Here is a 26317-nt window from a genome sequence, read left to right on the forward strand (position 1 = left end):
AGGCACAATTCTGTGCTCTTAGAGGTATTCAGATACTGTAGATACCAAGTGGTGGAAGATGCCCATGAGAAGCAAAATTTTTCAGCCATGCACACTTCTGCAATCCTAGTTCTAGAACAGTGCCTGTAACAGAAAAATAAAAATTTGTTGAATGAATGAATGGAACTCCAAGATACAGATAGGAAAATGAAAAATAGGAATGATTTTTCTTTTTCTGAGTGTGAACCACAAATTTTATTTAATTAGAATCCCAATGATTTTTAGATAAGGGGCTTGGGAATCTTAAGACTGTGGATTGAGTCCCAACCTAATAAAGGTATTGACCATCACCTGAAGTCAGCTGGTGAGCATTAATGGGCTACGGTGATCCCAGCAACCATAACTGGAAACCTCTCTCTTCTGCATGAAACACATACTGAAAGAAAAATCTGTTCAAATTCTCCACAGAGAATATTTTTATTTATTTATAGTCTTCTTGCATACTCTAAAATGCACAGTGTGAATTTCCTTTCTTCAAAAACAGTTGTGAGCCTGGTCAGTTTGAGATCTTCAGAGTCTTCGGAAACATTGCCTTAGGTTTGTGCTAAGGGAGTCACAGAGATTGGTCATGAACTACTACAAAATTACAGAAGACCTAGTTATTATCCAACAGTTACTAGAAAAGCATAGAGAACACCCAACATACAGCCAGACAGAGTAATAGAAGAGCAGATGCTATGTAAGTCTCGGGATTTCCATATATAGGATGTTATGTACAGTATCAGAATTCTTTTATAGATGGTAAAGTTATGCTTAAATCATTATTTTAAGGGCACTCTAATATAATACAAGTCTTACTAATTTCAGTCTTTTCTCTTTGGCTCACAAGTGCACGAAAATACCATAAACAATTTTCAGAACTTACTGCATTAATATATAAATAAGATACATTACAAATGAGAAGAAAATACAAGACACCTCTTTAACATGGTAAATCTCTGAATATAAATAAGCAAATATTTCATTTACCTACAAACAGTCATTGAGATCATTACATATATTCTTCCCCTCCCCCTCCTAAGGACAAACAACAGAAATATGCACAACCTACACAAATTAAACTAGAAATATACAGCAATAGCACACCTGGAACGACGACTCTGCTACTGTTTCCCCCTAACAGGATCCTAACGGGGAGGGCGGGACGCTTGTCACCCAGTGGCTCTTTTTCTCATCCATCATGACTTCAGACGGGAGAAATACTGACGGTGAGGTCAACACCTGCCAACAGCATTTTCCTTGATCCCCAACACACAGCATTTTGAAAAAACATCTTTTCTGGGGCGGCTGGGCAAGCTGGTTTGCAGCATGTTTGGCCCCTCAGTTACTGAGGAAGAAGGTAAAATGGATTCTCTTGGAGCGGGAGACATGCTGTGATCTATTACCACACTCACTAGACAGACGTGTATTTATAGAGAGAGGTATATATAACTGTACATATATACTGTGTTCCTAATGTGCAACTTTTGAAAAAGAACATTATTTCCGGCTAACTCTAATAAGCTTAAGGAAGGTTTTAACAGTATTCTTCAAGATATTCTGTTTTCCCTCAATGAAATGGCCTATGTGTTTCAGCAACGTATAGAGGTTTGTTCTAGAGTGCGGAGGGGAAAGGGAAGTCCCAGAAACTGATGTACTGTGGGTGGCAGTTACAGATCCTGGCCCAGCCTCTCTATCTCCTCAATGAGGAAGTCAATATCAGATTGGGTAGCGGCTGGGTTGGAGATGACCATCCGGAAGAAGTTGGCCTTGTCCCCCTGAGGCTGGTAGCCAACCATGGTTGTGCCAGATTCCATCATCAGGGCTTTGATCTTTGGGGCCACCTTGTAAGGGAAAACACAAGACAAAACTCAAGGTCGATACGAACACCATGCTCTTTTTCATAATACAACCCATTTCTTAGTTGCAAAAAAAGAGCAACCTGCTTTTCATTATGTATTTACACTGACACAATGGCAAAGAAGTATTTTATACCCAAGTTTCTTCAATGGCTAGTATCTAATGACTAATTTTTAAATTGACATAAATAGTTGATTTATAAAACTGTGATAGTTTCAGGTGGACAGAAAAGTGATTCAGGTATACACACACACACGTTATTTTTCAGACTCTTCTTCATTATAGATTATTACAAGCTATTGAATATAGCTCCCTGTGCTATACAGCAGGATCTTGTGTTTATTTTATTTATAGTAGTGTGTATCTGCTAATCCTAAACTCCTCGTTTGTCTTTTCCGCCTACCCTCTTTCCTCTCTGGTAACCATAAGTTTGTTTTTTATGCTTGTGAGTCTGCTTCTATTTTGTAAGTTCATTTATATAATTTTTTAGATTCCACATATAAGTGATATCATGGGATATTTGCCTTTCTCTGTTTGACTTACCTCACTTAGTATGATAATCTCTAGGTTCATCCATGCGGCTGCAAATGGCATTATTTTATTCTTTTCATAGCTAACTTTCATACCGTTCTCCATAGCGGCTGCACCAATTTACATTTCCACAAACAGTATAGGAAGATTCCCTTTTGTTCACACCCTCTCCAGCACTTATTATTTGTAGGTTTTTTGATGATGGCCACTAATGACTATTTAAGTCTACCCAATCATACATTCCTACAGAAAGCATTGTGCAACTGAATTTCAAAAGTCAGACACAGGACAATGATAATAAAGTCAAAAAAACAAAAATGAAAAATTCACAGGGGCAACAATACAAATTAAGACTTCCATACAGTAATCCAGCACCTGGGATATTGTCTGGCACATGAACTCTGCTCACCAAATATCTGTTGAATGATTAGATGAGTGAAATAGTATATAAGTTAAATACAAACAACTATAAGTAACATATAAACTAGATATAGAAACCAGTAACTAGAATGAATCAGCATTAGAGTTGACTCAAACTTAGTAAAAGATATTTTAATAGACATGGTTTGGTATGGAAGTTTCAAGGAATATGTATATTATTCAACTGCACAGCACATAAGCCCTCTGATGACAAACACCAACCTAATGCAGGGATGCATTCCCTAGAAATTCCCACTGCATCTGAACCACAGTGGGGACAATTCAGACCCAAGGAGAAGAATATAACAAGATGTCTCTGTATCATCCCAAACCTTTAGCTTTCATTTCTTTCTGTTCAGACAGACCCCTAGAATGAGGATGTTCTGACCAGCCAGAGAAACTGCAGAGGGTTAGAAGAGACAAGGAGAGATTCCATACCCTGTGTAGCTTTTCCCGTCGTTCAGGGCTATCTGGAACACCCCTGAGGCTTTGTGGAATATACCAGAAACAGACGTTCGTATGCTCAGGCTGTAGCGATTTTCACAAACAAGCATGCAAAAAACAAAACAGAAAATTAAGAGAACTTGAGAGAAAGCTGTTCTAACTCCCCACCCCATCCCTCAAAAAGGCTTCATGTTACTTCTATACTTGGGAGAACAAAGCCCGGTTTATCCCATCATATCTGGGAAGAGAGCTATTTCCCATAACCAATTTTCTCGATGATTAAAGTTACCCACCTTTGAACACCGAAATATTAAAAAAAACTACATTTGGATCATTTCAATAAAGGCTATTATCCATCTTGCCATCTTGTAGTGCCTCATATATAGAAGATGCTCACAGCATTGTTAATTTTTTTGGTCCTGAATGTTTTGACTTTATTCTATCAATACTAAACCTTCTCCTGATTACTCAGGATTATCATAATGAACATTGATACTGGTTCTAAACTGTAAGACAGGGCTTACTGAGATGTACTGGATTGTTTAGTGGTCCTTCTCTAAGGACCCTCATGCTTTTTGAGTCCTTCTGCATTCTTGCTACAGTTTTCCAGTTTCCTTCCTAATTGCTGTCTGCCATCACTGTGCCTACCTTTCATGGGTTGGAGACATCACATTCGTCTTAACCTGCTAGTGGAACATTTAAAATAGTGTAAGTGATGAGTGTGAGGCCCCAGAGGTGAAACGCACGAGCACTGTATGATGGATTTGAACAGCTTAGGGCTCTTTCTTGTTCACTTGGCGACTCTCCAGAGTGTTACAAGTAGTTTAGGTGCCTGATAAATAGACTGAGTTGAATGCAGGCAGTGTTTTATTACACTGGATTATGAGTGTAATTCCTTCTATTCAGCACTGGCTCCTATTCCAGCTTTCTTTATTCAGCTGTGAGCTCCAATAGGGGAGAGATGGTACCTGTTTTGGTCACTACTCTACAACCAAGGTCCCAGTCTGGGGCAAGACACACAACAGGCACTCAGCCAACAGCAGAATAACAAGCACCTGACTGCGTGCAGTGTGGATCTGAACTCAGGGCAGAGACCATTTTATCTTGCTCTCCTCATAACGAATCTATGTAAAGTACAACTTCATTTTAGGACCAGTCTTGGGAGACAAGGGTCTGGGATCGGTATACCCATCCCACAAGCTTCTTGGAACTGAAGAACACTTTCTCACGGAGGTACAACACCACAATAAGTTCCAAGAATGATACAGGATTCAGACCTGCCAAGGAAAGCCCTCTGGTCTATGAAGGACTGGCTGAGAACTACACCTTTCTGGAAGAGGCGAAGGGGAAAAGTTGTCCCAATGCTACTGGAAGAAACATTTGTGAACACAGAGAGAAGTAAACGAGAGTGCATAGAATGAAAATTCAGAAGCAGCTTCTGGTAATGTGGGACACTACAGCTTCAGAAGCTTCCCTCTGTAAACTTCCCTCAATAGATATTTGATATAGCTAGTCCAGACAGCTTACCTCACCATCAAAAACCATCTCAAATTCTTCTCTGTTTTTAATCTTGGCATAGAGGTATTCAGCCAGTTCCAAGCATTTGTTGATCTGATTTTCAAAGCCCACTGTACCCTGTTTTTTTAAAAAAAAAAAAGAAAGAAAGAAAGAAAGTCATATTTGTTGGTGAGAATTTGCATTTCCCTGTGATGGCATTGAGAGGGCTTTGCTGTCTTTATCTATCAGAAATATACAGAAGAGTATTCTTGGAGATGGTTAGCAAGAACCATCTCATTGAATGTGTGTGGCTTTCTCACAGCTCTGTATGTGATAACATGTGCCAAATCTCTTTTGAAGGCATTCTAGTCTCTGGGCAGTTATCCTCAACAGGGCTTTTAGATTCTTGCTAGTAATTCACAGCCTGAGCCTGAAGCCCATTTTTGGTTTGCCTTAGGCTGCTGCCACCCAAACTGTCGTCTACGGACATACACTGTAACCAGTCCACGATGAGATGAGTTGAGAAACTGAGATTAAGCAATAAGAAACTTCTATGACCGTTTGACAGAGTAATTTTACGTTTACTGAATCTCATTTTTAAAATTGATGTTTACATGTGTTCCCCCTCCTGAACCCTCCTCCCTGCTCCCTCACCAGGATCCCACCTTGGTAACCAATTCACTGTGAGCCAAACTTCCGGGAACACATGTATACCTGTGCGGATTCATTTTGATATATGGCAAAACCAATACAATATTGTAAAGTTAAAAAATAAAATAAAATAAAAATTACTTCATGAAAACATAGACACTAAAAGGTTAAAAAATGATCAACACACCACTCAATAAAATTTTCATAACTTGTTCACAAAAAAAATAAAATAAAACTGATGTTTATATTTCATATGGCTTTCTATTTCATTTTTCTAGCAATTCATCTTTATTGTATTGGTCTATGACAGGTTAAAGAAAAACCCAACTGGTTCTTCAGAGAGTTGGAGAAATAGTACTTTGGAACCTACCTTCCCCAGAAGGAAGTCCCAACCAAACACATCCCCCTCACTCCCAGACAGGCTCCCCTCCACATAACATCGTATTACCCCTTTGTGGTGACAGGCAGGCAGGCAGAAGGGGAAGCAGTGGTCTTAGGACATGCCCTGAGACGGCAGTAGCTCCAAGTATTGACAGACTGACTGAGCTTGAGTTTCCAGAGCTAGCGTGGCTGATTAGTGACAGCAGCGCGGGGGGTGTTGAGTGGGTCGGCGTCAACAAGGAGAGCAGATGCACAAGGCTTGTGGCTTGCTAATGCACCCGGGCCAAGCCAACACTGGCAAAGCAGCAGTCATCGCGGAGCACGTGCCTGGGCCAGTCTGCCTTCCTCTTGGGAATGAAGCCCACACCAGGATCCCACCTTGGTAACCCAGTCACTGTGAGCCAAACTTCCGGCAGATGGTTCAAGGGGTTATTGTTAGGCAAAACCAAGGCACAAATTACTGAGACAGGCCATGTGGTTATTATATTTCTGAATCATAGGGCTCTTTCTTTTCCTACAATTCATGGCTATTTATATGCTTAAAATACCTGTGATTACTTTGTGGTAGAAATCAAATTCAGACTATTTCTATATCAAGACAAAATGACTTAGTGAGGAAAAACACTAATAATCCATCAAATTCTTCCTACAGAAGAACATTTAACTAGATGTTTGGCTGGAAAACTTTGTTGTTTTGGTATCAGTAGACCTAATCTTGAAACTTACTAAAATTAATTTACAGTAGATAAAGAAAAATGATGGTGGTGATCTAAAGCTGTGAAATCAAAATTGCCTTTACTTGACTACATAAAAATACTTTTGAAACAAATAGTCACATAGTATTCCTTTTCCTCATCCAAAATTTGAGGGAAATTCCAAATGCTTGCTTTTTTTCTTCTAGACATAGGAAAGCAGCCGTAAAGACTGATGAATACAGACACAGCATGCTTCGGTTTAGGATTTCTTAGAATCAAGTATGCATTTTCTAGAAGAGGGTATGAAATAGGTTGTTATTTATATAGAACTTAAAACTGGCATATACATCCCATCATTCGAGACCTCATAAAACAACTCAGGGTTCTGCACAGAAAAATGCAATAATTTTATCTTTATCTCTTTCTCAACATCTGCACTAAATAATTTCAGTATCCCTAAGAACTGCTGTGGAAGCCCTTGGCAAAATTTTTAGTGCTTATAAGAGAAAGTTAAAGAAAATGTCATGCTAATTCAAATTGAAACTGAATGGAAAGAGAGAGAATTTGACATAAGGGATAAAGTTATTTCATTCACCAGCAAAGAAAATACAGTTAACTCAATTATCTAGATATTGATTACACACATAATGAATTATCTGTGATACAGCTTTGCCTCTCTTTTGCCAGCCAGCCCGTGCACATTACACTTCTGCTCTATTTGCTGAAGGCCACTCTTCGTACCTTTGCTTTCCACATCAGCCAGAACTTGAAGATGTCTACGTGGCGGCCACACTGAATGGCCTTGTCCCCAGTGTCATAGGAGACATCATACTGCTTGTCCGGCTGGAAGAGGTATCCCGCACACATCTGGTTGCATCCTTGGAGGATACCCTGCCATGAAAATCAACACATGGAAATCTGTATTCTCAGGACAGAAGTGTGGATGGCTTGGAAACAAGGCATGCTGGACTTGGGGTCACATACGACCTTTCTTCTAATATCTCATGAGGACTTGCACTTGTCCTGATGTCCTTCTCTAAAACCACCATTGGAAGAACCTTTGCCCCTTCTCCTCTGTCACTCTACTTGGAAAACTATCTTTTGTCTCAGATGCCAACCATGAGGGCCCACCCTATTGTCCCTCTAAGGGGCATTTGGAAATGTGTGTGACTGTTTCAGGTTATTTCACAGACTGGGAAGTGCTATGACATTCAGTTGGCAGGAGTTGGGGATATAAACTTCCTATAGAGGGTGGGACGGTCTCATGTGTAGAAGAATCTTCCTTCCCAAAGTGCCCCCTAAAAGGTGTTCCAGTCCATTCCCAGATCATCTATGAAGTTAACAGGCACTCTACTTAGGAGTGGAGTAAGGAGCATCTGCATTTGTGGCTGCCACAGGACAGAGACAGGCTTTGTGAATGCTTCAGTGTGCAAAAGTTTTCCTGAAGGAACAAAACTCTCCAGGGCAGGGTTCCATTATTAGATTCTTAAAGAAGAGAACAGGCTACTAACTCACAGCTTTTTGGTCAACGTTCCTTGTTGCCCTGAGTTGACATTTGTAGTTGTGGTTCTGAGTAATTTGTTTCAGCTCTTGGGGCCACAGACTCACGCTCAGAACCTGAAGTATGTCCCCACCACCTCTTTTCATCCTAAGGTGAGAGGCGGCAGCTCAGCCAATCACTCTCACTTTTGAGAGAAGGAATGTGGGATGAAATAATGCCCTTGTGGTTTCCTCCACTGGCAGGGCCTTGAGCACTGAACAAGGAAGAAGGAATAGTGCAGAGCAAGAGCCAAGTGAAGGTGCTGGGTTAGCTGAAGCCTAACAGACACAGGAGGGAAACAATAGCTGTGGCAGGCCTAGCCAGGCTGTCAGCCTTGTGAGTTCCTCAACAGGTACTGTAAGAAGACCTCCAAGCGTTCCCCTTCTCATGCCTTCTAAAAGGTGTGCAGGCCACTAGCTCATCTCTAGGGGAAGGACAGACCTTTTCTTTTACAAGAATGGCAGAGCACTGCAGCAGCACACCCATCATCTTGTGAGGGTTCCAGGTGACAGAGTTGGCCCTGAAAGAAGCATATGACACTCTGAGGAGAAGGTGCAGGGGTCAACAAGCGGCAACTGTCCGCTTGAGGAAACCATCACCCCCCACAACTCAAGTCAATGCACATTTTCAATGCCCAGTCCCTAAACTGACCTCATACTGGAGTGCATAGCCTTTCCCTTCTCTAGGGGATCTTCCCAACCCAGGGATCAAACCCAGGTCTTCTGCATTGCAGGCAGATTCTTTACCAGCTGAGCCACAAGGCAAGCCCCCTAAACTGATCAATAAGTGGTAAATAAATACTTTGTGGGCAGACTCAGAGTACTAAGTAGCAGACTGCCTCTTCTAAAAAACTGCTATTAATACTAGCTAACATTTATGAAGAGCATTTATTATGTTTCCTAGTATACCAAGAGCATTACAGGCATTTTAACAGTGTGGTGTCATGGTTATAAACTCAAGCTTTGAAACCAGATTACCCAGGTCTGAAACCTGGCTCTGACATTTGCTGGTTTGGGGAAGTTACACAACTCCTTTGTGCCTCAGTTTTCCTGACTGTAAAGTGGGGAGAATAACATCTACTGCAACGAATTGAATAAAGTTAGTAAAATGAGTTAGTAGATACAGTGCTAATAACCATGCCTGAAATACTTAATTCTTACAACAACCCTATCATATAACGACTACTGCCACCTCTATTTTAGATGCAGAGAGTGAGGCACAAGAGGGTTCAATATATCACCCAAAGTCACACAGCTGGGAAGTGTTGGAGTCAAGATTCAAATTCAGGGAGTCTAACTGTCAGTCTACTGTTCATAACCTCTCTACTAGACTGCCTGCCTCTAGGCAACAGATTCAGGTTCTTTCTGCCTTCCTTTTCTTATAAATCGGACTGGTGATGCTGACCTACTTGCTTATAAGGTAGTATGAAGGCTGACACACAAAAGCAAGGATCAGCTGGACAATTCTGGACTTGGACTACTTAGTAGCATTGTTTAAATGCTAAATAAACATAATCTTGCCTGTTTAGTCTGCAGTGGTAGTTTAATAAGCATGGTCTCCTAGCAACCGCATCACTCCGTCAGACACAATTAAATGGTTAAGGAGCGCACTAGCTAGGACATTATAGAAACAAACAAGTGTAATGTATGACGATTAAAACTTGGGTAACTCCTTCCCAATGGCCTAGCCCACAGCTGGGCTCTGTGCTTTAGTACCTGTGAAGAATGTTTTCCCCAGACATAGCAATTGGCTTGGAATTACACTGCCTCTGCTCTCCCCGGAGCTAAATTCCTGCTGAGAATTTTTAACCTCTTCATCTTGCTTAGATCCAATAGAGGGAAAACAATGTAGTGTATACTTGACTATGGAGTCTATACTGTTGTTCAAAGAGGGGAAAGGCTTGAAGTACCTTCCACCACATGAATAAAGAAAATCTTTATGAAAGAGACTTATGAAAAGTTGTAAGGTGACTCAATGTTATCTCATTAAAAAGCATCAGCATGAAGCCATATTTTACAAGGTAGTGAATTTAATCCAGTTTCTCACAGTTATCATGCACTGAACCATTAAACAATTATACACAGATCTCACAAAATATCTGACATTTTTTTTGAATGTCCTAAGGGACCGACGTAAATCATTCTTCGGTGCTACAAGTGGAAAGTAGTAACATATGATGTAGATTCAGTTTCTTTCAGAAGACATACGTGCTTTAAAATGTTAGAAAAGGAAAAGTCTAGTGCAAAATGTTTCAAGTTTTCGCTTGACTCACAGATGGAAAATGGAAATTGCCTGAGAAATTTAAAGTACAGTTGGACCAGCCCATCTACATATAAGATCTTGTCCTCCAAGTTAAGGCTCATATAACTATGCTTCAGCAAGTTACGCTTCATCCACTCACTCAGATATTGGCCCCTCCAAGCTGAAAGGCAGGGGGTGAGGCACAGGAGAGGTAAGAACACTTGGCCCCCTGGAGCGCCTCTCTGACGTCTGCTGCCGGTCCGCCTCTCCACCCTCATCTGCTCTTGCTGCTCTCTCATTGCTCCAGCCACAGTGGCCTCGATGATGGTCCTTCCTCCAGCTTGCCATGAACATCCTTCTTCAGGGCCTTTGTATTTGCCCTTCCCACCACCTGGAACATTCTTCCTGTATTGTCTTTCTATCTCCATTTATCCCAGAATCTGCTGAAACGCTACCACCCTAGAAGGGCCTCTGACTATCCTGTATAAAATACCACACCTCGGCAGATGAAATATCTCCTTGTTTATGTCCAGTCCACTGGACAGTAAGATTCGGGATGGGAAATCTTTTCATTGACACCACCTTCCATATATTGCCTTATTTTTTTTTAATGTGCCAGGTACACATTTTTAGAAGAGTGCCTGGTGGTTGGGCTGAAGACAGGTACCTGGTTCATGACAGGTGCTCGGTAAATAGTTGCTGAACGAATCATTGAATCTATGTGAGTTCATTTCAGGTCAATATTTAGGAGTTAGGTCAAAATCATATTTGGCTTAGAACACCCACTGAATGTGAATGGTAAACAAGAAAATAAGTAAGTAAGGCATGCTGACTGTCCTGCCCTATCCTCAGTTTAGTGGGAAATGTAAGCTTAGTGAGAAAGAAGAATGAACTAAATCAGCACCTCTTCATGTGCCCTCAACGAACTCTCATTTAGCCTCCAAATGCCCACCCTGGTAAGTCTCTCGTCTCTCCTGCTCAGGCACCTTGCAATCAGTCTGCTGTTGAGCTTATCACAGGGTGTGGTAACTCTTTGTTTGTCTTTCTCTTTTACTAAACTGTGAGCTCACTGAGGCGAAAACTCATTTGACTAGGAAATCCATCATCTTTGATTCCCCAGTGCCTGGCATACAGTAAGTGCTCAATCAGTGCCTGCTGAACAAAAGTGAGCTTCAACAGAATAAGATGTTGGGAATCAGGGCAGACACATCAGTGGACCCAGCACACCATGTGCTGCATGGCCTGGATGGAGGAGGCCCTGTGCTCAGCCCTTACCTCTCGATGCCACTGAGCTTATGGCGGTGCTTCTGGGACATGAGCAGCCCGCCACCCCAGGCAGCCTGTGAGGACAGAGAAAAGAGAGGGAAAGGGACACTGAGCAACACTGATGAGTCTGAGCCCGGTCACACCACACCTCTAGCAAAACATGATGAGAATGTAAATGGTGAAAAACATGAGCTCCTCTGACAAACAGAACCCACACAGACTGTTCCACCAAGGGCAATTGTACTTATTCATCATTTATCACATCTTCTTCAAAAGTTCCTCCAGATTAATGTCAGGGTCGCCATGCAAGTAATACAGATAAATGGGGCTGAGCCTGTGGAGCTGAGATCCAAGGCCTAAAGTGCTCTAGAAAGCCAGGGACACTTGAGATGACCCCGTGGGGGGCTCTGGGAGCAGGAACACACAGGACTAGAGGTTGCCATCTGAGTCTACCCAGAGTAGAACTCTAAGGGCTTCTGAAAACCTTGGAAGGCAGCAGCCCTGGTGGGCTTGGATTTTCCGCAACTGCTCCTTCAAGAGCAGGACATTTTTGCAGGTTCCCTGATGCATGTTGATCAAATAGCCTGGGACACCATGTGACATAAGAACAGACTTTGTAATCACTTGTCCAATATCAGGGCAGATAATCCCATTGTCCACTTGTAAGAAGTTAAACCCATGAGAGAATGGAGAGAGAGAGAAAAAAAAAAAAAACACAGTCACACATGTGAAAATCTACCTCTTATGCTCCTAGGAAATGGAACAAAATCTCTTAATTGATACCACCTTCCATATACAGCCTTATTTTTCCTACATGTACCAGATATGCCTGTCTTTTCTTTTCATTCCTTCCTTTCTTTTTAAGAAAAGTGTCATAGATGGTTGGACTGAAGGCAGACAGCTGAGTGTCCATATTCAGATTCATGGCCAATTTCTACACATTGTATCTTACATTTTTTTCCCCTTTGAAATCAGTTGTATTTTACTCTACAGCCATTTGTTCAGAAGCTTTCTGGGAAAGTGATAGAGTTGAACTTGTAGGTTGAACCACAGAAGACAGAAATTGGCCAGGAAGGACTGAATAAGCCCAGGGCACAGACAGGCCTGGGTGTACGCCTGTCATGAACAGCCTGCTGGGGACAAAAGAAATGTGGTGGGGAGAGAGGCTATGGGAGAAGCTGGAGGAAAATCATAAAGCAGAGCTGCTTCTACCCCTCTAAGGGCCCAGGCCACTCTGAGTTACAGCACTTACATCGACATGCAGCCAAAGGTTGTATTTCTCACATATATCTGCAATCTCCTGTATCGGATCAAAAGCGCCATAAACAGTGGTGCCAGCAGTTGCATTGACGTAGAGAGGGACGTAACCCTATAAGAAGGACAGGCTGATTAGTCTTTCTAACCTCCCTCCTTTCCACACAACGAACTGCAGTAGCATTCATTTCCAACAGAGATCAGCTAAGCTGTTGTGTATCTGATACTATATGTGGGACTACTCTCCGTTGGTGCATTCACTCATTCCTTCATTTATTCAACCAATATTTTTAGTGACATTCATGTGCCAGGCCCTGCTGAGGATGCTGGGAACACAGCAGTGAGCACAAAAGACAAAGACTTCTGTCTTCGTGGAGTCTGCACTTTAATGGTGAGTGACTGACAATCAACAAATTTAAATAAGAAAAATAAATAGTATGTTTAAGAGTGACAAGTTCTATGGCAAACAATAAAGCAAGAAAAAGTCACAATAAATGTCTGGAGTGATGGCGGGTATCTGAATGCCATCTGGACAATACTACATTTTAGAACCTGTGCTGTTCTAAGTGTATTGATGTAATAATAGTATGGAAGCATTGTTTGGTTATTGAAAACAGATCTATGCACTATTTCCTTAAGGATAGATACAGTAAAATTTTGGTGTGAACAAGAAATAAATGAGAAAGCAGAGTAATAGCACTCAGACAGGCTTGGGAAAGTCTGTGAATCCTAGGAGATCCTCCTCTCCCTTTGCTCAGTCCTCGCGACATTTCTATTTCCTCTGCTGCTGCTGCTGCTAAGTCACTTCAGTCGTGTCCGACTCTGTGTGACCCCAGTAGATGGCAGCCCACCAGGCTCCCCCATCCCTGGGATTCTCCAGGCAAGAACACTGGAGTGGATTGCCATTTCCTTCTCCAGTGCATGAAAGTGAAAAGTGAAAGTGAAGTCGCTCAGTCGTGTCCGACTCTTCGAGACCCCATGGACTGGAGCCTGCCAGGCTCCTCCATCCATGGGATTTTCCAGACAAGAGTACTGGAGTGGGGTGCCATCACCTTCTCCGAATGCCTCTGCTGAGACCCAGGCAAACAACCACAGTTAGAGAAAGAGGTACAAGAATGTAACCAAAACAACTAAGAGTTGGTAAATGGCCTGACAGCTGCCTGGCAGTGCCTAGTGATATATCTGTTCTGTGTGATTTTTCTGTTTAATAGAACTTATTGAGGCTGAATTCACCAATTATCATGGGCCATCTGCCAGAGCATGGAAGCAATTTGCTAAATAGAATCCTAACCTTAAATAATATTTGTTAAAATGAGATTACACCTAACAAATAGCATGTAAAAAAACCTCAATTAGGCTGTATCTTTGTGAGACTTGGATAATGGATTTATTGAAGTACATCAAACTAATCATTTTGCACAATGAATATAGAACCAGTGGATTAATGACTGAATTTCTCATTTTTCAAAATTAAAAAATTGATACTTTGTAGACACAGCTTTAAAGCCAAGTCACCACACAGGCTAAAAATAAGCAAACATCTGAGAAAAGAATTTTAGAAACACAATAAAATTATCTCATATCATCAAAGACTTTTATTGTCAGAGGCAGAAAGATTATTTTTAAAAATCTGTATTCACCAGTATTTAGATACATCATAGAGTACATACCTTTTGCTTGGCTTCAAGAATTTTTGTCTCTAAATCAGCTGGAATTATCTTCCCCCTGTAATTATAATAAAAGGAGAGAAATTAAAATGAAGAATCAATGAGATTGCACATGGAAAAAAACTTCAGCAGCAGCAAAAAGTAATTTAATCGGATATTTTCAACAGACCATTAGCAGCTTGGCACACTGTACTGAGTCAGTTCTTAAGCACAATAAAACAAATTTAACAGATGAGCACATTTAATACATCAAGAAGCTAATATTCACTCTCCCCTGCCTACCTTTCATTGCACTTTATCAAAATCACGTTGTCGGTTCCAAAGCCAAGTGCAGCCCCAGCTTTCTTTATGGAATAGTGACTCTGCAACAAACAGAAGCCGGACATTAGATGTTAGAGAGTTCCTTGGAAAACACCACAGTCCATGAGCAAGTGCACCCAACTCACGTGTTCTGAGGTGAAGAGGACAAGCTTGGGCACAGCCGCCATACCCTTGGTCTTAACTTCCGGGAAGTACTTGAAGCGAGCAGCCATGATGCTGTACATGTTGGATATGGCTCCCCCTATCGTCAAGAAGACACAGTAGGAGCTGTTGGGACGCCCTCGTTACTGTTCTTAACAACAAAGGCTGATGTGGTATCTTAAGAGACAAGGGAAGTCAGAAAGGGGAAGGAAAATATCCTGATAGGTTTTGCTGGCTTCCTTATTGCCAGAGCTTCCCTCTTGTCCCTTTGCCTGGAAATACAAATAATCACACTCATTAACAAAGCCATGAAGGCAATTTGGCTGGAGATGATTCATTTACTCTGGTGCCCGTCCCACCTGAAGCCTAGACAGCAATGTAAGAGATGGCAGCAGCAGCGGCTGCAGAGATAGGTGAGTTACAACCTTCCTGCTCCTACATTCTGCTCAGACTATTTACTGGGCAAAGATGAATCTTTTCTCTGAGCCAGAAAGACAGAGAAAGAGAGAGTAACAGAGCCTATGGAAGCAGTGACACTGCCTGGGTACCGTCCTGAAAGAACAGGCCAACTGAGTTATTGAGTCATTTAGGAGAACTCCAAGTGTATTAAAATAAGACCAAACTCATATTTACTTAAGTCAAGATGCAAGGAGAACTGAGCTCATCAGGTATGTCTGGACAACAAACGATGAGCCATGTTTGCATTAGTTACCTATTATTAAATGGCAAATTCTGTGGATGAATTGCCTGGACAATTGCAATTTTTATTTCTCTTCTTTTCCTCATAGTGGCTCAGATGGTAGAGAATCTGCCTGCAATGCAGGAGACCCAGGTTCAGTTCCTGAGTCAGGAAGATTTCCCTGGAGAAGGGAATGGCAATCCACTCCAGTACTCTTGCCTGGAAAATTCCATGGACAGAGGAGCCTGGCAGGCTACAGTCCATGGGGTCGCAAACAGTCGGACACGACTGAGTGACTAAGCACAAGCACAGCATATACAATCACGCTGTCTCTGACACCACTCCAAACTCCCTCCTACTTATAAAATTATCTGTCCTTGTTTTAAAGATTCTTATTGTATCTATACTGAACTACAGATTTAAAGTAAATATACTATTTTGGCCAAAATTGATCAAGGCACTGATAATCTTGATTCCCTAATCCCCAGCTTAATCAAACTGCTGTCATCAGACCAGAGTTGTTTAGCACGGTTTAGACACAGCCTTTGTCAGTTTGTACAGGTTTAGAACAGCCTTTGGTTGGTTAGAACACAAAGAATGTAGTGTTCTTGCTAGCCTTTGCTCTGACAAAGAAGGCAGAACTATTGAAAAATCATATTTTTCAGGTCATTGTTCTCCTACAAACTCACTTTGTGTTTAGTGTTCTCAAAGATCCTAAGGATCCATACTGCAAACCTTGAGGAGAGTCTGGAAAAGAGAACAGAAACCTACCAGGAGAAAATATCCCATCACCATCTTTACTTGACCATCCAACTATCTCTCTCATCTTCTTAAGTGTTATTTGCTCCATGAGGACAAACACTGGTGCAATTTCATATGTAAACCTGGAAAGGTGGTGAAAAAAAAAAGAAAATAAAGAAGTCAAATCTTATTTGGAGAACACAGATCACTGGTTTAGTTTTGTACTTAGGTTTGAAAAAGAGATGTTCAAAACCACTAAAACAATTCATTTCCTAGTAGGGTATTGACTCACTAATCACAAAATATCAGAAACCAGCCTGGGTTACTGAGAGAGGTGGTGGAAATACCTGCTCTGTGATACTTCAGCAACAAAATAGACTTTCATCTGAAAGGAATGTCTTAGGTGTGGTCCACCCAGAGAAATAGAAGGAAATAAAATGACTTTTCTGGGTTCCTTTCACTTCTAAGAGCATAGGATGATGGAAATGCTAATTGAAAAAATATTCTAAGTTCTATATAAAATCTGCTTGCAACATTTTTTAAAAAGAGACTGCCAATTTCATACTTGTAGAATCTATAAAACCCAGAACCAAAGTTTATCTTTTAAGAACAATGTAAACATCCGAAAGCTAACCATGAAGCTAATTGGAAATATGGACCATATTTTAAAGATCTCAATATAATTATCTACATAGTTTTTTACTGATGATCCCTAAGGACAGTTAGGTTTCTATAACTCTCTGAAGTCAATACCTGTCAAGAATAATTACAAGTGATGATTTCTAATGACCAATTACCAAAACACCAAGAAGAATGTCACCTGGCACACAGCTGACTGAGGGCATCAGATATACTGGTAGGTTAGCTTTGACTTCTTATTTAAAGGTAGAAAGCCATGCTCTTCTCAAAGCAATTCAAACACAAGCACAGTGTAGTGAGTAGTCATTGAAACAAGATCATGGTACCAAGGCACAGGGCTTAAAAGAAATCAAAGAAGGTCAGTCTGTAGAAAATTAAGCCAGAAAAAAAAAATGATATTTACTGTGAGGCTTTTTGTCTTTCTTCTTTTTGCTTGGCCTTCTTAAGCATTGGAGTTTGTGGGCTCGGCTCAGGCCATGCTCCCTGAAGAGAGATTCCTAGATTGACTCAGCCAAATGATAAGGGGATATTTTATCCCTGGTTAGGGTATTCAGGCTGAATGCCAATGCTGAGGACTAATGAGAATTTTTGCTAGCTTAATGATTTAGAAAAGCTGTTTGCAAGAATGAGATAGCAATGGTTGTACAAAGACACAGGTGAAGACACTAAGTTTTAAACATGGAGAAAAATTAAACAATCCAATTAATCACATGGTGGTAAAAGAGGACAAAAAGATCCTGCAGGATTCTCAGGGTATATCTCTTGGAGGAAGAATTCTGTTTTCAAAAAGAATATGTCTGTTTTCCTTGGGAGGACCCTTGAAATTTAGGAGAAAGACCCTTGGAAATCATGTGTTCAGTTACCATCACCTCTGGAGGTCACAATCATGCTTTGGTTCTGCTCTGAGCCCCATCACCGTAGCAACCAACACTCCCTCATGTCTGATGGCCTGATAAAGGAAGAAGAAGAGAAGGATTCCTGATTTAGCCTGTGCTGCTGAGTGTACCAAGGGGCAAACTCATGATGTGGTTCTATCCATTCTTGAACAAATGCGTTATAAACAGTGCCACCAATTGTTGGCAAAAATGTATGCATGGTAAAGAGGTACTGGTGGCCAGCTGTGTGCTGGAGTCTCAGAGTACCAAATGAGAAGGCTCTCTAGGGTAAGGCAAGGAATCAGTGGAATCATATACCATAATATCAGAACCTTGTCAAGGACCGGATGAAAGCTGGACCAGAACCAAGTCAGTGCAGGAACCACAGGGGGAAGGGAGAAAGGATGGTGTGGAAGACCAGAGGGTTGGTCCACTTCATGATTTGAATCAATTTAGGCCCCAGATTTGCATGAACTAGTCTTACCAGGAATATGACCATTACTCTCAGGATCAGGAGGAAGAATCTAGAGAGTTCGATCATGAGACCATCTGATCTCATCAACCTCAGGTTCCTTATTTATGCCAGGTTCCTTTTTTATTCCAAAAGCCTTAGTTCTGTTCAATAACTAGTTAATGAATGAATGACTATTCTCTGCCAAGTGGCTTTTTATATACTGAGGAGACAAAGTTGTCACAAGACACCATTCCCAGTCTTGAGGAAGAAGTTTACTAGGATGAATCCAGCATCTTGGCCTTAGCTTCATCCTATTTGACAGCCCTTGCCTGGGTCTGAAGGACTAGTTTAACCCCACAGCTAACACCGAAACTTACTCTGATTCATGATCTTAGTCCTGACATCCCCTCCTGGAAGCTGGTAGCTTGCCCCATGGTTGTCGATCCTCAGCCAGGCCTGTCACATGGGCTGACATGGCGTCCCCATTCTTGACACTCCCTCTGAACTTGCTTTCTCATCCGGGCCATGTTTACAACTGGGAGTTTGCTTGCACCCAAAGCCTCAGAGAAGACTGTGAAGTTCAGCCTAGAGCAGTGGTTCTTAACTGAGATCATGGATACTCTTAGGACTTCCAGGAAAGCTACAGTCCCTCTCTCCAGGAAGGCAACGAGGATACACACATCACTGTGTATACACTTGGAAGAGACTCTGCTCTTGCAGCCAGGACTCCAGGTTTGGTAACCCTTTCCGTAAATGACAGATGAAAGTGGATAAAGTCAAGAGATCAAAGGTCAAATATGGATTCAGAAGAAGCTGGTTAGGTGCCAAAGTCATAGTACAGGATGATATTTCAGAATCAGGGGATAAGAAGCTAAACCTGCCAAAAGCTCTAGGTTGAAGCATAAGAACACAGGACACAGGATTCAAAGTAAGGATTTAAAAACAGTATGATTTTGACATTCAGGAGTGACACTAAAGGAGAGTTTCTATATTCTGAGTAGGGGAGTGAGTCAGCCTGTTTTAGTAGTTCAACTCACCTTCCCAGTGGGTTTAACTCTGAACCAAGGCAAACTGATTGTTAAGCTGATTTTCTCTGGTGGCAGAATCTGCCAGTTGCTAACCAATATAAAAATTTCCCTTACTTCATTCAATTTTATCTGGGGTTGCAATTCATTCAGATCAAAGACTATTTTCTATCTTCTCTAGGTGTGACCATGGGATTAAGTTCTGGCTAAAGAGATGCTATGAGAAATGTCATATGGAGCTTCTGAGAAGGTTCTTGGAAGGAAAGAGTGTGTTTCCCTTTTGCCCTTCCTCCCTCTTTTCTTTCTTTCCTTCCTTTGTCCTTCCTTCCTCTGCCTGCACTCCTTTATGAGATCTAGAGCATATAAGTGATGGCTAGAACTCCACTAGCTAGCTTGCACCATGAAGGTGCGGATACTGAAGATGAGAGCCACATGCCTCAGTATGGATCAGAAAGGCACAAGGACGCTGCATCTTGGTGACTGCTAAGACAGGAACTATTTTAATGAGAGGAAGAAATAATTTTCTATGTTGACTCACTAACTTGACACTCCTCTTGGATTTTATCCTCCTTTTGGATAGAGTGGTTACCTTAAAAGTGGTTACACACCTGAGGGGGAGCTTAGTGAGCTCCTCTGATGTCCAGAGATGATGAGAGACAGAAAGAAAAGAGCTGGAAGGTGGAAGGGAGGAGGGGTTGCAGATGTCGAACAGTGACCTGGGGGGTGGCTGCCTTTCCTGGGTGTGTGCATTGTACCTTGTACGCACTGGGCACTTAACCCTGGCATCCTGGTTAGTCTTCAGAACTACTCTGTAAGATGGATATAATTCTTCTTCTTTTTTTTTTCTGAAGAAGAAACTGAGGTTCAGAGAAATTCAGTGAGTTGTTCCAAGATCTCATGTTTAGGGTGTTTTCCAGCCTGGATTCCAAGTCCTTTACATCAGAGCTGCTTTTCTATGACAAACGAGGAACTACTCACTACAGGCTCCTTTGTAACAACCTGCCTACTAGTATAAAGTGATGGATAACCCGCACAGAAAATTCCATCTGTGTAATTTTTATGAAAATAAAGTGCTAGAGACTTGAAATCATAACCTCATAACAAAGGGCTGTGATAGATCTTGCCACTGGGATTATGTATTGTCATCAGGTCCTTGAAGGCAGGCTGTTGTTTATACCCGGGCACTGCTCTACCTGCACAGTTGTGATCAGTGGCCATGTTTTGGAAGAAAAGAGCTGTATATGCTGTGGCCAACTACACACTGGTGATGTTTTCTCTGAATCTTCACTGAGTCCTTTGCTTGGAAGAATATATCTCCAAGCTGAATGCACAGGAAGGTGTGAAAGCATAAACATGAATGTTTCTTCTGTTCTAACCATCAGGTGCCTTATACTTTGTCACCGGGATGGAAACATTGGATGGTTCTTTTAAAGAGACTATACTGAGGAATGTAGTTATTATTCTGTATTTCCAGTGCCACCCAAACTCAATGAATATTGCAGATCAAAAAATGAGTATATCCCTAATTAAATCCTACTCAGTCAGAAAAGACCTTTTTGCCATTCTTTCCTAAACTTATTTTGAACACTGTTCCCAGTTGGAGAAGGTACTGTCACAAGGGAGCCAATTTCTACACAAGCTCCTGACAGTGCTGCCACATTTCATGGTCTTCCAGGGGAACTGGCTTAGAACAATTTCTAGATAATAGTTATTACTTCTTCAGACAATGCCTTGTCTTGAGAACTGACAGAAACGATTTCACAATTGTAAATAACCTTTGCGATCGATCTGTTGGAATCGGATCATATTTTATAAATATCCACTGTTCAGTACAGCTGCAATTACTATGTGCCATTTAGTTGGACTGGCCTTGACCTCAGATGGCTGGGCAATATTTTAGCATTTCATGGCTGAGCTAAGGAAAGAGTAAGGGACTTTGATTTTATGAACACATACCAAAAAAAAAAAAAAAAAGAATTTGTGAGATCGCCTTGGTTAAAGGAAAGCCTTTTAGGAGAATATGTGGTCCTAAATGGTTCAACAGGGTGAATTTCTTTTATTTACCTTGAGATTGAGCTATATATATATATATATTAGGAGATCACAGCCAAGAGGCCTACAGAACACACATTTAAAGACACTGAGAAAATTCGGTGCTTATATATAATTAAGGGTCCTTGGGCCTTAATGTGTATATACCTTTTACTCTATTTTTCTCATTTATTTTCTAAATACTTAAGTTTCTTTTAAAAAGCTAAACTTTCTAATTAAAATAATTCCTTACTGTGAGATGTTCAATTAAGCATTAGCATCTTTTTCAAGTTATAATTAATATATTATGATGTCTATGTTTGCTGATATGTTTTTTTATCTCACAAACCACAAAGATTATAAAGACTGGAAGAGGAGGTTTTGTTGAGGAGATCATACAGGTGATTGTATCTTTGACCCGAATTCCTCCCAGTTCTCCAGAGCCTCAGTGATCCAACACGGACAATCCATGAAGTTAAACTTGATTTACAAGCAGGGAGCAGGAAAACCATTTTGCTTTTCAATCAATTTAATCTTTTATGCCTTTTAGCACTAATGGCCTTGGTTATCACATTTGCTTTTTAAATTTTGTCATTGTTTTAAATGAATAAACAAAGAAGGAATCCTTAATTAATAGAAATTTTTCTGAATGTAGTTAAGTATTTTGAGTCACATCATTAAACAGCTTTGGAACACACACAAATCAATATAAGTTTAAAATGCCCTTTCAGGCTTTGTGGCTGGTAGTAGTTTATTTAAGAAAAATAGAATACCTAGAACTTTAATAACTTACATTCTATCTTGATGTCAAATGAAATTTATCTTTTTAAATAATACCACTCTTTAAGCTAAATTTAATTTTCAAGCCTACTTTACCACAAACTTAAAAAGTAGATAGTTATTTTCCAAATATTTCTAGTGATTAAAATCCATATAACTCTTATAAAGTCACTTAAAAATTGTTGCAATAACCATATTATTTCCCTCTGGATACTTTCATAGAATGTAGTACCATTGTCTGGATATACAGAGAGTGGTAAACATTATCATAAAGTTAAAGAAAAAACAGTACTCAGTAGGTTATGATGACTTTCCATCAACTAGTAATCTGTCCTTGTCTTCAGAGAGGGCATGTGCATGTAAGAATAAACTGTAGGGTGATTACCAGAAGAGTACCCAAATATTACTTGCACACACACCCCTCATACCCACCAGGACTTTAGATCAGTTTCAAATACATTTACAAGAACTTAGAAGCAAAGGCTTTGGAAGACTTTGGCTTTGCCTACTTAAATAAATATGAAAAAAATTTCACATTCAGAAAAACAATCAATTATTTTGAAAGGAAGATATAATTCCTTTCAAAGCAATATACAATTCCTTTCAAATGCATATATAATTCCTTTCAAAGGACTATCACTACATGAATTGTTTTAGAATTTCTGGTTCAGCATAGGCTGATCAAATTGGTTTGTGGCTTTACAGTCCCCTTTAATTTTGAAGAAAATATGACTTAAATGATAAGGAGCAATATCCTTGGGTGGGAAAATGGACCAAGATTGTACCCCAAAACATGACTTCTTTAAACATATCACTAAGAAATGCTAAGTCTTTTAACATGAAGTTTCACACTAAACTTTAAAAGTTAGAGTTATTACTTCTTATGACCATGTTCTTATTAAACTGCATTATTCAATTAAAATATAGTTTATCAACCATCCATCATTAATTCAGAACTGTGATAAACCTAAGATTTTAAGAGAAAAGATGACGAAGGCAAGTGTCATAAAAATTTTTATAGAACCATTGGAATTGGACTTTTACCCCAACAAGCCATATTCAGACAACATGGTTGCTTACATGAAAATAATATGTGGGACTTACATATTGGTATTGGCAGTTGATGTCAGCCACTCGCCAGCTAAACCAATGATATCCAATCCTGTGGAGAGCTGGTTGAAAAATCGTGGATGACCTAAAGAGGTGAGTAACAGACAAGTATCAAGGCATACTCAGATTTTTCACTCTGTCTTCAATTCAAAAGTTCCACTCCACTATGCCACAGTGATGGGACCTCCATCCCAATGGCCTAATAGGGTTGCCCAAGAATACTGAAGGAAGGGGAGGTTGACCCACACTTTATCAACATTTAGCACTGAAGATGGCTCTCAAACTCATGTTTCTAAAGCATAATGCTTTTAAATTAAAAATCCAATGTCATAAAAAGAAAAATCTGTCCAGTATCTTATTTGTTGATTTCCAGATGAGCTCTGCTGCTGTGTTTAAAAAAAAAAAAAAAAAATACAAATCTGGATGTGGTGGTCAAATTTTTCTCCATAAATATTTCAATTTTTAATTTAACATCTCAAGCTTTTAATCCCCAAGTCAAGGTATACTCATGGAGAAGAAGAGGCTGCAGGCCTCAGAGGGGGCCTGTGCCTGTGCAGAGCTGATGCCAGCTCTGTGGCTGGTGCCAAGGCATGCCATCACTCTCTGGGCCTCTGTGTCAGTCCAAAATGATGTCAGGCACTGGTGTATTTTGCCCACATATAGTTGGATGACTGTTAAACTACATATGTTGCTGAGGTGACCTGGCATCTGCTCTGTGAAACAGGGGCAGACACAGCCTCATTCATTCACTGACTTGTTGGTAGAATAATTTATATTATTATATAACTTAAAAGCCATTTTCAACCCACCACATGCTTTATCAGGCTTTGTTCTCGCCAACGGCAAATTCAGGATTATTGCCAAATTTTGGCCAATTTGGTGTTCATGGGAAAACTCAACCCCACACAGCAGGTTTGGCTGTCATGAAGGAGCCATTGCAATAGATTACCTAGGGGTGTCTGACAGAGAACTGGTGTTAGAAAGATGTGCTGACTGCTGTGTTTCCAGCGGAAATTGCTTGTGCTTCTGAAATAACTGTCAGAGAGCTAATGTTGGAATGTTCCTGATCTGAGTCCTTCTCTTTGAAAGTCTGCCCTTCCCTCCATGTGACGAGGACTCATTCAGAACATCTGGACTAGGACTTCTTATAGCAGAATATACCAATCCCTGCACTCCAAGAGTCCTTGAAAAATAATACTGATCTTTAGAGAAAATAAAAGAAGCATAAATAGTAAGCTTAGTGTAAGTTCAAGGCCAGATTCCAGACATTCATGTAGATTACTCTAAATAGCTTAAACTAGTTCATTTTGTTCTACTTATGTCAGTGCCAACAAAATCTGTATCTCCTACAACATAACTAATTTTGTTGAAGTCCATTTAAATAAGTGTGTGTGTGTACATATGTATATATTTAATACTCACTTGAAAATAAATATTTCATTTTAATACAGGTTTGAATCATAAATAAATGCAATCACACCAGTTGACAATATATCCAAATCATGTTGCATAGCAAAGACAAAAGATGGACACAGACTAACAAATGCCTTCAGACAAAAGAGAAACAATATCCAGGAACAGATTAGCCATCAGACCAAGGCGAGATATAACTGAACTGACAAACACACTTTTCTTTAAAAATCAAACGCAGACTTTGTAATATAATTGAGTCTTGGCCATTTTGCAGTTATTCAAGGAAGCTACCCTTATAACCAGTGGTGTTGGCAGACTTCAAAAGCTGTTTGGGAATTCTTTGGCAAGCCTCGTTATTTCATTATAACCCTTGTTTTTAACATCCAGTAGTCTTACTCAGCTCTATTACCACACCCTCCCCAGTCATATCTTCAAATGACTAGGAAGAGTGAGCAAGATAATAAAGGGGAGAGAGAGAGAGAACAAGATGCTATCAGTCATGGCCCCGGGGACTTCCCTGTGGTGACAACTATGCCACCGACTGCCAATTCCTGTCCATCTGTTTGCCCAAGAGCTCAGGAAAGCCAGGATGCAGTGGGGAAAGACGGTAGGAAGAAGAAACCACTGCTTGATTCCTAGGCTTAGAAAGAGCCAGACAGAGATCCTCAAAGTCTTTGAACCTGAGGTACTTTGGCCAGGATTACCAAGTAGAGAGAGCTCCTATAACACAGAAAGGAGGAAAGAGGGTATCCTCCAGGGCTCCCCACTGGAGACAGCATTTGGTGCCTCAGAACCTCTAAACTCCACAGGATGGAACAGAATGAGAAGAGTGTCTAAGTGTGTGACCATGGGGCCTGGAAAATAGAAGGTGCGGTGAGTTGAACTGTGTCCCGTAAAAGACACGTTCAAGTGTTAACCCCTGATTCCTGTGACTCCATTTGGAAATAGGGTCTTTGTGGATGTAAACAAGTTAAGATGGGGCCACACTGGATTGGGGAAGCCCCTAATCCAAAGAAGACAGAAATCTGGACACACACATGGAAAATGTCATGTGAAGGTGAAAGCAAAGACTGAGTGATGCATCTACAAGACAAGGAATGCCAGGGAATTCCCACAACAACTGGATGCTGGAAGAGGTAAGGATGGATCCCACTCAAGAGTCTTCAGGGATAGCATGGCCCTGCAGACACCTGGATCTTGAACTTCTAGCCTTCAGAATGTGAACCTTCAGAACTGTGAGAAAACATAAATTTCTGTTGTCTTAAGTTACCCAGTTTGTAGCAGCCATAGGAAACTAGTATAGAAAGAAAAGGAAGTGGGCCCAATACTCCCCAGTTTCAGGGACAGGCAAGCGTAAGATTCATCAGAAATGAGGCAGGGATGAAAACAGAAGAGAGAAAAGAAGTGAGGGATGGACCATTCTGCTCTCTTTAGGTTGTGAAGAACCTAAAATCAACAATGAAACTCTATATAGAACTTGACACAGCACCATGTATCTGTATCCTTTAAGTCTATTTTTACAACAATAAATAATGATGGGCTTTTACAACAATAAATAATAATAAGGCCAAGGTTGGGCCTTCCCCCAACTGCTGGTGCCTCTGGAGGTTCTGTGGTCAGGGAGTACTTTGCTGCTTCCTTCA

General features: G+C 40.7%; 1 protein-coding gene across 3 annotated transcripts in view; it reads right to left on the bottom strand.

Moving 5' to 3' along the window:
- Positions 1–427: 427 nt before the first annotated feature.
- GAD1 (glutamate decarboxylase 1) overlaps positions 428–26317 on the bottom strand; it is a 39743-nt gene continuing 13853 nt past the window's right edge. For all 3 annotated transcript variants that reach the window (XM_070803399.1, XM_070803393.1, XM_019985078.2), the window contains 12 exons: positions 23256–23346; positions 16378–16490; positions 14912–15027; positions 14748–14827; positions 14469–14523; positions 12797–12913; positions 11554–11618; positions 8479–8557; positions 7239–7388; positions 4801–4908; positions 3268–3357; positions 428–1862 (listed from right to left, as the gene is read on the bottom strand). In XM_070803399.1, coding sequence (XP_070659500.1) covers positions 1689–1862; positions 3268–3357; positions 4801–4908; positions 7239–7388; positions 8479–8557; positions 11554–11618; positions 12797–12913; positions 14469–14523; positions 14748–14827; positions 14912–15027; positions 16378–16490; positions 23256–23346 — 1238 coding nt within the window. In that variant the 3' untranslated portion in view covers positions 428–1688. The remainder of the gene's footprint in view (positions 1863–3267; positions 3358–4800; positions 4909–7238; positions 7389–8478; positions 8558–11553; positions 11619–12796; positions 12914–14468; positions 14524–14747; positions 14828–14911; positions 15028–16377; positions 16491–23255; positions 23347–26317) is intronic.

The sequence above is a fragment of the Bos indicus genome, chromosome 2, assembly GCF_029378745.1.
Source record: "Bos indicus isolate NIAB-ARS_2022 breed Sahiwal x Tharparkar chromosome 2, NIAB-ARS_B.indTharparkar_mat_pri_1.0, whole genome shotgun sequence".
NCBI classification, from domain to species: Eukaryota; Metazoa; Chordata; class Mammalia; order Artiodactyla; family Bovidae; genus Bos; species Bos indicus.